The sequence below is a fragment of the Microcaecilia unicolor genome, chromosome 2 (genome assembly GCF_901765095.1).
Source record: "Microcaecilia unicolor chromosome 2, aMicUni1.1, whole genome shotgun sequence".
Lineage (NCBI taxonomy): Eukaryota > Metazoa > Chordata > Amphibia > Gymnophiona > Siphonopidae > Microcaecilia > Microcaecilia unicolor.
In genome coordinates this window covers 113,330,374-113,343,588 of record NC_044032.1, presented here as the reverse complement: position 1 = coordinate 113,343,588, position 13,215 = coordinate 113,330,374, and the positions used below count along the sequence as shown (strand labels likewise).

Here is a 13,215-nt window from a genome sequence, read left to right as displayed (position 1 = left end):
CCCCAGCACTGTCTAAAATCTTATCCAGGTGACTCGTGAGGCCTACTACCTTTACACCACGCAGGCAAGTGACCAAGCATGTCGACCAGCCATCCAGCTATCCTTTCTTTCCTTGTTTTAACTTTAAACTAAATGAGCTGTATTTGAACTAGCACTCTCCCATGTGAGTGCTATATAAATCTTAGCATCCTGTCTATATTGATCCTTATGAATGTATATGTGCAGTGCCCATAATGACCAATGGTTGTTTTACGTGGCTTTTGTAATGAAAATTTATAAATAAAATACAAAATGCACAATACATACCTAAATTAGGGATTGATCTTGCAATGTAGTAAAGCTGGTGAAATGTATCATTAAAATAGCAGTATATTTTGACTAATCCAGATAAACTTATCTGATGTTATCTACCAACTTATACTGTATGTCTTTTTTGACTTAAAACATTCCTAGTTTTGTTCCTCCTTTATAATGGTCAAAACCTGTTTTAAATTATTCAGCTGCTCAAACTGTATTTACACACCATATGGTAGTAAAATTTGTCATACAGATTCTAACTTCTTTAAATTGTGTTATTTTGGTACTTTCCATACAAAATTTATGGAATCCAAAATGGTACATCAGACAAAGGACTGATGAAAGCAGCACAATAGCATTAATTATTCAGAAAACAATGGAGTTGCTGAGGCTATCAGGCTTATTTTTGAAAGAGAAGGGCGCCCATCTTCCAACACAAATCGGGAGATGGACGTCCTTCTCTCAGGCTCACCCAAATCGGCGTAATCGAAAGCCGATTTTGGGCAGCGTCAACTGCTTCCCATCGCAGGGATGACCAAAGTTCACGGGGGGGGGGGGGGGGGGGGGGGGGGGGTCGGCACCGTAGCGAAGGCGGGATTAGAGCGGGATTAAAAGATGGCGTCTTCGGACGATAATGGAAAAAAGAAGGGTATCCCTGACAAGCACTTGGTCAGCTTTACTTGGTCCATTTTTTCTTGCAACCAAACCGTGAAAAGGTGCCCGAACTGACCAGATGATCACCGAAGGGTATCGGGGATGACCTCCCCTTACTCCCCCCAGTGGTCACCAACCCCCTCCCACTCTAAAAAAAAAAAAAAACTTTAAAACATTTTTTTCCCAGCCTCAAATGTCATACCCAGCTCCATGACAGCAGTATGCAGGTCCCTGGAGCAGTTTTAGTGGGTGCAGTGCACTTCAGGCAGGCGGACCCAGGCCCACCCCCCCTACCTGTTAAACTTGTGGTGATAAATGTAAGCCCTCCAAAACCCACTGTACCCACATGTAGGCACTCCCCCTTCACCCCTTAGGGCTATGGTAGTGTTGTACAGTTGTGGGGAGTGGGATTTGGGGGCCTCAGCACCCAAGGTAAGGGAGCTATGCACCTGGGAGCAATTTCTGAAGTCCACTGCAGTGCCCCCTAGGGTGCCCGGTGTCCTGGCATGTCAGGGGGACCAGTGCACTACGAATTCTGGCTCCTCCCATGACCAAAGAGCTTGGATTTGGTCGTTTTTGAGATGGGCGTCCTCGGTTTCCATTATGGCTGAAAACTGGGGACAACCATCTCAACATTTAGGTCGACCATCTCTAAGGTCGACCTAAATGTTGAGATTTGGGCGTCCCCGACTATTATCGAAACGAAAGGTGGACGCCCATCTTGTTTCGATAATATGGGTTTCCCCACCCCTTCGCGGGGCTGTCCTGCGAGGACGCCCTCATGAAAACTTGGGCGCCCCGTTCAATTATCCCCCTCCATGTCTCTTAGTGGAAAAATAATAAAATCAGAATAGAGGAATTATTTGTTTCATCTGCCAAATAACTTATTTGAACACCTGTTCTCCTAGTTTTGTTGTTTCAGTGTCTGAGATTTTTCTCTAGAAATGATTACAGACAGATGGCACTTGCCTGTTGTGATTTCAGTATCGAAGAACAAAGCATTAGCCCATGTTTTATCACTTCCAGGATTACCCTGCCAAGGCAAAAATAAATTGTGAAATTCTGGCTAAATAAACCCGCACCATGAACAACACAGAATGGTTTTATAGTACATAAAGGGAGGAATAGGTGGGGTGAACACTCACAGTTACTGCCTATGACATCAGTACATAATTAGCTACAGATGGGCCACTGCATCAGTCTAGAGCAGAGGTTCTAAACCTAGTCCTTGGGACACATCCAGCCAGTCAAGCTTTCAGGATATTTACAATCGATAAGCATGACAGAAATTTGCATGCACTGCCTCCATTGTATGCAAATCTGACAAATATTCATTGTAAATACCTTGAAAAACAGACTGGCTTGGTGCATCCTGAGGACTGATTTGAGAACCCTGGTTCTATAGCTATGTTCACTGCCTAAATCATAGTAGCAGAGTGGCGCAGAAGGAATGGGCTGGGTCCATAACCCAGAGATTAATGGATCAAAACTATTTTAAAATTCATAAGAGAAAACACTTTTTCATTCAATGCATAGTTACGCTCTGGAACTTTTGCTGCCAGATGATAGTAACATAACAACATAATAAGTGATGGCAGATAAAAACCTGCATGGTTCATCCATTCTCCATGCAGGATACAGTCATTTAGGATTAAACACTGATAGGCAATTTGCCATCATGCCAACCACATATAAATATGACATGCAGTCTTGGAATACATGTTTAAACCAGCAATATTGTTTATTTAGGTATCAACTTGGTGGGACAACAATCTAGACCCTGATCCTGGAGGCACCCTAGCAAGCAGGTTTTCAGGATATCCACAATGAATATTCATGTGATATTTGCACTACCTTCACTGCATGCAAATCTCTCATGCATATTCATTGATGTCAGTTATGGCCAGGTTATATAGAAAGCCGCAGGGATAAACTTATCTTTTGGGGGGGGGGGGGCATACAGAAGTGGTTAAGATGATGGTATTACCCCAGTTACTATTTCTTTTCCAAACACTCCCAATTGGGGTCAATAACAAGGTACTTCATAATCTGCAAATATGTATGCCTAAATTTATCTGTCGCCCCAGGGTAGCTAGAGAGATTTTCCAGACGATATTCAGCCCACAGGAGGCAGGCTGGCTAAGTGCCGCGATCATTGGTGAGCCCAGATATTCACTGCCGAGCCGTTTCTGGTGACTGGCATTGATTATCCAGTTTTTTTCTGGCTGGTTTAAACTTAACCGGCTAAGATAATATTCAGCGCTGGCCAGTTTATAGTGACCACCTTAGCCCTGCACAAGTCTGCTGGCCCCGACGGTTTTACGAGGGAGTTCTATTGCTTGTTGCAACCCCAAGTGGCCCCTGTATTGGAATCATATTTTGAACAAATTTTACAGGTGGGGGATTTTCCACTGGAGGTTAATCATGCATTCATTATTTTAATTCCCAAGCCGAACAAGGATCTTAATTGTGTGTCCTCTTACAGACCAATCTCATTTTTGAATGTAGACTGTAAAATCTTAGCTAAGCTTATGGCTTTGAGGCTTAGTACTATCCTGCGTCACCTGATTAAAAAAAGATGAGGTTGGCTTTGTACGCGCTCCGCATTCTGTTTATAATATTAGGAAAATTCTTTTGGCTTGGGAGTATTATAATATGCATGGACTAGAGGCTTTGACCTTGACGCTAAAAAGGCCTTTGATTTAGTCTCCTGGCCTTTTCTTTTTCGGGTCCTCAGTTATTTTTTTGCAGGTGCTTCAGGCTAGAGAGTTCCATGGGGACAGAAATTTCACCAGTCCCGGCTGGAATCTAAGCCCCTGCAAGTAATCTCCTCCATCCCCAACATCCCTTGTACTAAAATAAACCGACTTGTGGTAAAATAACCCAATGTATGCCCACTGTGTCTAGCTCTGCCCCAGTCCAGCCCCACTTTAGATCCCCCCAAACATCTGAGTCACCAACCGCTTATGTCTGGGAACTTGGTTTATTGCTTCAGCCCCTCCCCCCTTCAAATGATATGCTGGGAAAAAGAAAGGAGGGGCTGGAAAAGGAGCGGAGCAATTGCTTTTGACTCTGCAGAATTGACTCCTTAGACAGGTGAAGCTTATGAGGTGAGAGGAGAGGCAACAATACCAGGGCGTATGCAGCAGGGAGAATGCAGAAAAGGACCTCCATTCTCTGGTGCCTAAGATCCCCACTTTCAGTGATAACCTATAGATACCAAAGACAATCCAACCCTAGCAGAAATCTTCTTAGAAAAGTAGAAGACTTCATACAAAAGAGAACAAAGACATTTGCTCGTCTAGTACCTTCACCATGCAGTTAGTTGAGTAAACGTAGCTGTTTACTTTCTAGAGTTGCTTTCTTGTCTCCCTCATAAAATACTTGGTTTGGTGTGTCAGTAGCTTTGTCCATTATGAGGTGGGTTTCCAGATCAATTATCATAAAACAGTGGCCATCTCAATTAACATTGCCAGGGAGGCCTTTTGCTGTAGGTTGCTTTCTTTTTCAGTGGGGCGGACCTTCTACCAGATATTTGGGTGTGCAGTTACCCGATTTCTTGGACAAGTTATATGAAGTTAATATTAAGCCCTTTCTGCTTTTTACTACAACCTTGTTGACCAATTGGTCCTTATTGCCTTTGTTCCTCCTGGGCTGCTTGGAGATATTTTGCATGGTCGTTCTGCCAAAATGGTTTTATGTTTTTTAAACCTGTTGATGCTACACAGGAGGGACCAGCTGCAACTTCAGGTATTGGTCCAGAAATTTCTTTGGAGGGGTAACAAAGTGCAATTTACTTATAAACAGTTGACATGCATCTAGACAAGGGGTGGGGGGGGGGGGGGTTGGCTATGCTGGACTTTGATCTTTATAACAGAACTTGTCGTCTTCGGCAGAAATATACCGATCATTTCACACTCCACTTAGTTATGAGAAAGGGCTTATACCCCCTTATCTCCTAGTTATGTGTTTCATGCAGCCCCTAGTATATTGTCCAAGCCCATTAAGAGTAGTTGCCTCATAGCGCCTTTCCGCAAAGTTTGGGTTTGGTTATGTATATTCAAGAAATTGAATTATAGAATGACAGCTTGGTTGCCCCTGTGGGCTAATTGTGATTTTCTAATGGGCATGACTAGATTATTTATAGTCTGGGGGACAAAGGGCCTTCAGTTGCCGCTACACTGTCTGGATGATGGGAAATTGCTTTCTTTTACTCAGCTGTGTACCCGTTATGATCTTTTTCCTGGAGATTCTTTTTCTTATTTACAATTGAGACACTATGCTTCTCTTTACCAGCTTTTGGTATGACAGAGGATGCAACTGAACAGGTACAGGAGATATTTTTGTTAGGTGGTACCACCACCCACAGGTTTTTTTTTTACTATAGAGTTTTAAGGGCTGACCTCCCACTATGCCCTTTCAGAAAGGGGCAGGCACATGGTCTCAAGACTTGGCTATTGAGGTCACTGAGGATTTGTTTAAGAAGTTGGTGTGTAAGCCTTTGGTAAAGGTGACTTCTGCAGTTCACCAAGAACAGCAATATAAGTTTTTGTTTTGTACCTATATTTCTCCAAGTGAGCTTTTCGGATGGGACTAGCAAAGAACAGTCAATGTTTGAAATGTTCTGAGCCAGAAGCCTCGTTGGATCATATGATCTGGTCTTACCCATGCATACAACACTTCTGGCGCCAGGTTTCCTTGAAAGTGCATCATATTTTTCAATTCTGTTTACCTTTGTAGCCTAATTTTTTTGTTTGATGACTATACAATTTGTTCTGTCAAGCCTAATAAAGCCAAGTGAACTTTGTTGTTACTTGTTTCTCCTGGCCCGCTGTACCAGAATGAGCCCAGACACTCCTACTTTGATGCAATGGCTCAACCTGGTTTATGCTCTGCTGATTTTGGATCATCATAAAGCAGGCTGCGACCATCAGGGTCACTTGCGGAAATTTCAATGGATTTAGGAGCCTTTCTGGACTGTCATACCTCACCGAGTTCGGAGTTGGACTTTGAACAACTTTGATGTTGTTCGAACTGTTGATGTTGTTTGAACCCACCCCCTGGGTGCCTTTAGACTTGGATAAAAAAAACCACCAAGTCTGAGGGGCTGTTGTGTTGGTTTCTGGGGGGGGGGGGGGGGGGGGGGGTTTGCATAGTGGTTATACCCAAAATTGAACCTTATGGATCTTGTATTGTGGATTCTTGCATTATTGATAAAGATAATTAAAAAAAAAAAAAAGTTTATATTGGCCAAAGATAGAACCGCTATTTAAGTGGTCCAATCTGGCTGCTAAACTTATCCAGCGAAGCGCTGAATATTCGCAGCTAGCTGGTTATATTGCGCAATATAGCTGGTTAGCCACTATATACTAATATTCAGTGGAGATAACTATCTCGCGCTGAGTATTAGCACTCAGCTGGTTAAGTGCTATTTAACCAGTATGGGTCGTTCCTGGCCAGTTAAAAAGTGCCGGATCAGGCATTTTTCCAATCAAGAGCGCTGGATTTGGTCATGATTGTGCTTTGCATCTGTTCTTTTTCTTATGAACTCTTTGAGTACAAGCATTATAGTTTCTGGAATTTGCTTGGGTTTAATTTTCTTATTTGGAACATTGTATTTTAGTTGCTATTCTGTCTTGTACTGCACTGTTTTACTTTTGCAGTTTATTTTTTTAAACAAGCTGTATTTGTAAGGCAGTTAAAATTACTTCACATATAATGAAATTGATTGATATTATTGGCTTGCTTAGGGCTTCTATTCTTAGATGTTTATAAATTGTAAATTTGTATTTACCAGCTAATTAAGGGTACAAAAAAAAAATCAGTGTTTATTGGTGTCTTTGCATCACAGATAGCTCCTATGCCACCAAATAAAGTTAACTTTTCAAAATGATTGGGGGGCGCTAAAGCCCAGCAGAAATTACCCCTCCCTCTACATAGGCAAGGAGTTTGCTGTCACGTCTGTGGCCGTGACCACCCTTAGCCTTACCTTCTTTCTGGGGGTCAGCAGCTCTGCTGGCTGCTGTCTGTGTTTGCGTTTGTCTTGTCTCTAGTCTCTGGGCTGATTGCTTCACTAGACCTCACCTGTGTGGGCTATGCCTCTCTAGGGAGCCAGCATCTAAGATGGCTGCCACTGGCTCTGTGCCAGCTTCCAAGATGGCTCCTGCTTGTCTTTCCTGTGGGCTCACTTCCTATGTGTGTCAAGCCTCTCTTTGGGGTCAGTGTACTTCCTGCCTCTGTCCTGCTGCTGGTGACTCATCAGTGAGAGCCTTAATAAGGAAGTGCTGTGCTTGCAGTCAGGGCTTTTGCATAAGTGTTATGCTCTTAGGCCAGGTCAGGTTAGTAAGTGTCTGCTGCACTACTGCTTAGCCTCTCTCTGGGTTCCAGCCCAGTTTCTTTCTGTGTCTGTGTCTCTGTTGTCCTTCCGTGGGGGGTCTTCCCTGCCACTGTCTGTCTGTGGACTGCGGGTTCTTCCTGGCTTACCCTGTGTTTGGGGTGAAGCCTCTGTTCCTGGCTTACCCTGTGTTTGGGGTGAAGCCTCTGCTCCAGGCTTACCCTGGGTTGGGGTGAAGCCTCTGCTCCAGGCTTACCCTGGGTTGGGGTGAAGCCTTTGTCCGGGTTTGTTCTCTGTCTGTATGCGAAGCCTCAGCCTTTGTGGGTTCCCCAGTCAGTGTGTGGAACGGCTGTGGCTTCAGACCCTTGGCTTGTTCTTCCTGGTTTGCTCTCTTTACCCTGAACCCTGCCTTGCCTAGCCTGTGTGCCTTCCCTGCTTGTATATCCTGACGGTATATCCTGAATCCTGTATCTGTCTGGCTAGTGTGTTTTCCTGTGTGATTTCCTGTATCCTGTCTCCACCTAGCTAGAGGGTGTACCCTGTGGGTATTCCCGGATCCCCGTTCTGCCTAGTGTGTTGCTGTCCTAGTCCTTGCTCCTGCTAGCTTCTGTATGCCTTGTGTTCCTTGGTCTGTCTTCTGGGTCTTGCTAGTGGCTGTGCAGCAGCACACTGTCTGAGTCTAGTTCCGTGCCCTGTCGCCTTCGTGTTTCCCAGACCCAGAGTGGGTCCTTGGGATCTTCAGTTCCTGCCTTATCCTGCAAGTCCTGCCAGCCGCCTGCACTTCGGAGCTCAACTCCGGAGGAACGGTGGCTAGGTGCAGGTGAAGCTGTTCCTGTCTCATCTGTTCTAGTTGCCTGCCTTGTACTACTCCAGGCCAGAGTTCCAGTACTGCTCTTCTGTGTTTCCAGTCCCGAGGTGGTCTTGCCTGCCGCTGCCGCTCCTCGGCAGTGGCCCAAGGGCTCACGAACTCCAGTCCTGCCTCGAGGACCTGACAGAATGCCAAGGCCCTCGAGAACGCAACATTTTCTCAATATTGGGGGTACTAAAGCACCCACAGAGCTGGCTCCTATGTCTGGTGGAACCAAATATGTACATTTGAGTCACTTAGGAGTCAGTGCAGAAATGTACAACAATTGAGAGGAGGATACAAGACAATCTGGGGAGAGAAGAGAGTGCTAGAGCAAGTGGTGTTTTTCCAGTGCATATCCAACACACACCTTTTTTTCTTTGTTTTTTCATCAGAGTATTTTAATCGGTGCTTATTGGTTAAAAAAAAAACTCAGAAACCCTTGTTACATGCACACCCACACACCATAAACAGATCAGACAAGACAGATGGGGAGTCATTATACAAAGCTTTTTCTACATGTAAAGCCTGTTTTATAAGCAGGAAGGGACTTTTATACAATTGTGCAACAGCATATGTACATAAAAATTAAGTGCACAGAAAACACACCTACTTTAACATGATCTGTGCACAGTGTTTCTAGTGGTGTAGTTTGGGCAGAGCTGTATTTTATAAGATATAAAGATACACGCCTAATGTATATGCACATATATTGGGACTGGTTCCGGGAGAATATTTTATAAAGGCACATAGGCACCTATGTTGCCGTTTCAAAACAAATACCTTTTCAACTTCTCTCACAGACTTCTTGTTATAAAATTACCCTCATGACGTGCTTTTAGATACAATTTGAATATAGAAGTTTTCAGGGTTTAAGAGCACCTTAAAGAATAACATAAAGGTGAACACTAATTGATATATGGTGGGTACTTCTACATTTCATATGAAATTATTCAGTGCATGGATACTTGCAACATAGTATATTATTTAATTAATTAAAAATGAACATCAGCTTCCTTCAGTAAAGAGATCCTCATAGACAATGCTAAAATATAAGTCATGTGCTCAAATCATTCATTAGCTTTCATTCTAGACCAGGCTTGTCCAACCCACAGCCCGCGGACCAGAACTCAGCCCACCAACCTCATTTTCTTGGCCCACAGAAGCTCCAGGCGAAGTCCTCTGAAAGGATCCGTTTCTCTGCCGCAACTGGTCTAACCAGGAGCTTGAGCTGTGTGGCACTGGAAGTTGAGGCTGTTCCACGGTATCAAGTCTTGCGAGATTTAATACCGTGAAACCAACCTCAACTTCCGGTGCAGAACGGCTCAACCTTGTGGTGAAACCAGTTGTGTCGAAGAAGCAGGGATCCCATAAGTACATAAGTATTGCCATAATGGGACAGACCAAAGGTCCATCAAGCCCAGCATCCTGTTTCCAACAGTGGCCAATCCAGGTCACAAATACCTGGCAAGATCCCCAAAAAGTACAAAACATTTTATACTGCTTATCCCCAGATGTAGTGGATTTTCCCCAAGTCCAACTTAATAATGGTCTATGGACTTTCCTTTAGGAAGCCGTCCAAACCTTTTTAAAACTCTGCTAAGCTAACCACCTTTACCACATTCTCTGGCAACGAATTCCAGAGTTTAATTACACATTGAGTGAAGAAAAATTGTCTCCGATTCGTTTTAAATTTACTACTTTCTAGTTTTATCGCATGCCCCCTACTCCTAGTATTTTTGGAAAGTGTAAACAGATGCTTCACGTCTACCCGTTCAACTCCATTCATTATATCATTCTCGTCGCCCTGCTCTGCACCTTTTCCAATTCCACTATATCTTTTTTGAGATGCGGCGACCAGAATTGAACACAATATTTGAGGTGCAGTCGCACCATGGAGCGATACAAAGGCATTATAATGTCTTCATTTTTGTTTTCCATTCCTTTCCTAATAATACCTAAAACATTCTATTTGCTTTCTTAGCCGCAGCAGCACACTGAGCAGAGGGTTTCAACATATCATCAACAATGACGCCTAGATCCCTTTCTTGGTCCGTGACTCCTAACGTAGGACCTTGCATGACGTAGCTATACATGCATCACTTTGCACTTGCTCACATTAAATGTCATCTGCCATTTAGACGCCCAGTCTCGTAAGGTCCTCTTGTAATTTTTTACAATCCTCCTGCGATTTAACAACTTTGAGTAACTTTGTGTCATCAGCAAATTTAATTACCTCACTAGTTACTCCCATCTCTAGGTCATTTATAAATATGTTAAAAAGCAGCGGTCCCAGCCCCCTGGGGAACCCCACTAACTACTCTTCTCCATTGAAAATACCGACCATTTAACTCTACTCTCTGTTTTCTATCTTTTAACCTGTTTTAATCCACAATTGGACAGTACCTCCTATCCCATGACTCTCCAATTTTCTTTGGAGTCTTTCAAAGGTAATTTGTCAAACGCCTTCTGAAAATCCAGATACACAATATCAACCGGCTCACCTTTATCCACATGTTTGTTCACCCCTTCAAAGAAAATGTAATAGATTGGTGAGGCAAGATTTCCTTTCACAAAATCCTTGTTGGCTTTGTCTCATTAATCCATGCTTTTGAATATGCTCTGTAATTTTGTTCTTTATAATAGTCTCTACCATTTTGCCCGGCACCGATGTCAGACTCACCGGTCTATAATTTCCCAGATCTCTTCTAGAACCTCAGAGAACTTCACCCGGAGCTTCTGTGGACCACTTACGGGGAAGCACAGAGCCCGAGGCAGGGAAGCATCGGAGTAAATCAGGTGAGGGGCACGAGACAGAGTGAAGGCGGGGGGGGGGGGGGTACATATAAGAGAGGGAGAATGGGTGAAGGTTGGGGAGGGCATGGGGAGAGAGAGAAAGGAATAAAGAAAGAGAAAACTAGAGAAAGTATTTTTTTTTATCAATGCAGTATTAACCTGGGTATAAACATGGTTTGGACTATTTGTTGCAAGGAAATTCCATTAACAAGACTGGATGGATGGAAAGAAAAACACAAACAGGGCAAGACTGAAATGGAGGGGAGAAAGAGAAAGACAGAACAGGGCAATGCTAGATTAAGAGGAAGAGAGAGAGAGAGAGAGAGAGAGAGAAGGGCAATAGTGAATAGGAGGTGGTTGAGGGAGAGACAGGCAATGCTGAATGGGCTGGAGAGACAGCAGAGAGGGGACATACTACATAGGAGGAAGAGGGAGAGAAAGAGAGAGGGGCAATGCTGCATAGGAAGAGGAGGGAGAGAAAGAGACAGGGGCAATGTTGCATTGGGGGGGGGGGGGGAGAAAAGACAGGGGCAATGCTACATGCCAGGGGCAGGGGGTACATATGAGGGAAAGGGGAGAGAGAGAGAAAGACAGGGGCAATACTGCTGTATGGGGGGCGAAAGAGAGAGAGGCGGGGGGATACATATGAGAGAGCGAGAATGGGTGAAGGCAGGGGGATACATATGAGACAGGGAGGGAGAGAGAGAGAGAGAAAATGAATGGTTGAAGGCAGGGTAGCATGGGAGAGAGAGCACAAATGTACTCACACGCACACATGCGTCTTGGCCCTCTGAATGTTACAAAATCTTAAATGTGGCTCCTGATTTTAAAAAAAAGGTTGGATAAGCCTGGTCTAGACCATGGTTCCTACTAAAAATTTGATTGTTAACATGTCACTCCAGACTTGAAGGAAGAGCCAACAAAACTATTATTTGGGTTTCTGCCAGGTACTTGTGACCTGGATTGGCCACTGTTGGAAGCAGGATATTGAGCTAGATGGACCATTGGTCTGACTCAGTATGCCTTTTCTTATGTTCTAAAACTAAATAGCAACTTACTTTGGTTCATTGTCATTTTCTTTTAATCCACTTAACAAAGCATTTGCCATTTGAATTCTATAGAGAAAAAAACAGAACAAAATCAAATCACATTGGTTACAGTATCTTCTAGTACCAGGTCAGTCACCATATTTGAACTATAAATTTAAATCTTATTCTACAATTAGAGTCCACTGCACAACCACTAGGCTGTGTGTCTGCAGTTCTCAAGTCTTCCTTCTACCCAGTGTGGGATTTCCAAAGTTCCCACATAAAGCGAAGATACTTACCTGTAGCAGGTATTCTCCGAGAACAGCAGGCCATCAATTCTCACATATGGATATCATCCATGTTGCCCGGTGTAGAATGCTTTTACAGCATACTATATCTTTAAAGCACATGACAGTGTTCCCACCACACAAGCGCGAGTGCCTTCTTACCCGCCACAAGAGCGCAGGACCATCAGTACAGTAAAATAGCTATACAAGACAACTCCAAGGGGAAGTAGGAAAGTATGTGAGAATTAATGGCCTACTGTCCTCAGAGAATACCTGCTGGAGACCAATAAGGCTTCTGTTATGTGGGCCCGATTCAGCTTCAGAGACCCCCAACCTTCACTCTCGAGTCCATTTGGAATGCAGTTTCAGACTTAGCCATTATGAATGCCAATATACAACTGAATTCAACTAATACTGAGCAGCTTTGCACAGATTTGAGTCCAACTGCAGATAAGGTGGTGGATAACACTGAACAGATTAAGAACTCTCTAATATTGGTTACGTCTTTGGTAAAGGAGAACTCTATTCTAAAAAGGAAAATAACATTTTTGGAAAATTCTGTCATTTTCTAATTTAAAATTGATCAATTTTCCTAAACTTTCTCTGGTGTCTGCTAGAGATATGTTTCAGTATTATCTGAAAGAAGTTCTCTAGATTCGCAAAAAGCAATGCCTCCACTGACTCATATTTCTTATTTGCCTCAGGCCAAGAAGGAACCTATACAAGCTGCCCAGGTTGTGGGGTTAGCTGTTGATCCTGAGACTGACATATTAAATGTATCAGAGTTATTGGAGACTTCGGATTCTGAGGATGTTTCCTTGGCTACTTTGATAGTATCACTGGCTCTACCATCTAATTGTGAATGGCTATTAAAACTTTTCTTCAGAAAAAAAAGAGATGTTTCCTTCTTGGGCTGTCATGTCAGGATTTTTCCTGACTTGACTAAAGAGACTCAAAGAAGAAGGAAAAATT

At 43.5% G+C, this 13,215-nt stretch overlaps 1 protein-coding gene across 1 annotated transcript in view; it reads right to left on the bottom strand.

Moving 5' to 3' along the window:
• CENPH (centromere protein H) overlaps window positions 1-13,215 on the bottom strand; it is a 95,505-nt gene that overhangs the window by 30,723 nt on the left and 51,567 nt on the right. Inside the window, exons 5-6 of the mRNA XM_030192285.1 lie at window positions 11,987-12,043; window positions 1,921-1,984 (exon numbers count right to left, since the gene is read on the bottom strand). Coding sequence (XP_030048145.1) covers window positions 1,921-1,984; window positions 11,987-12,043 — 121 coding nt within the window. The remainder of the gene's footprint in view (window positions 1-1,920; window positions 1,985-11,986; window positions 12,044-13,215) is intronic.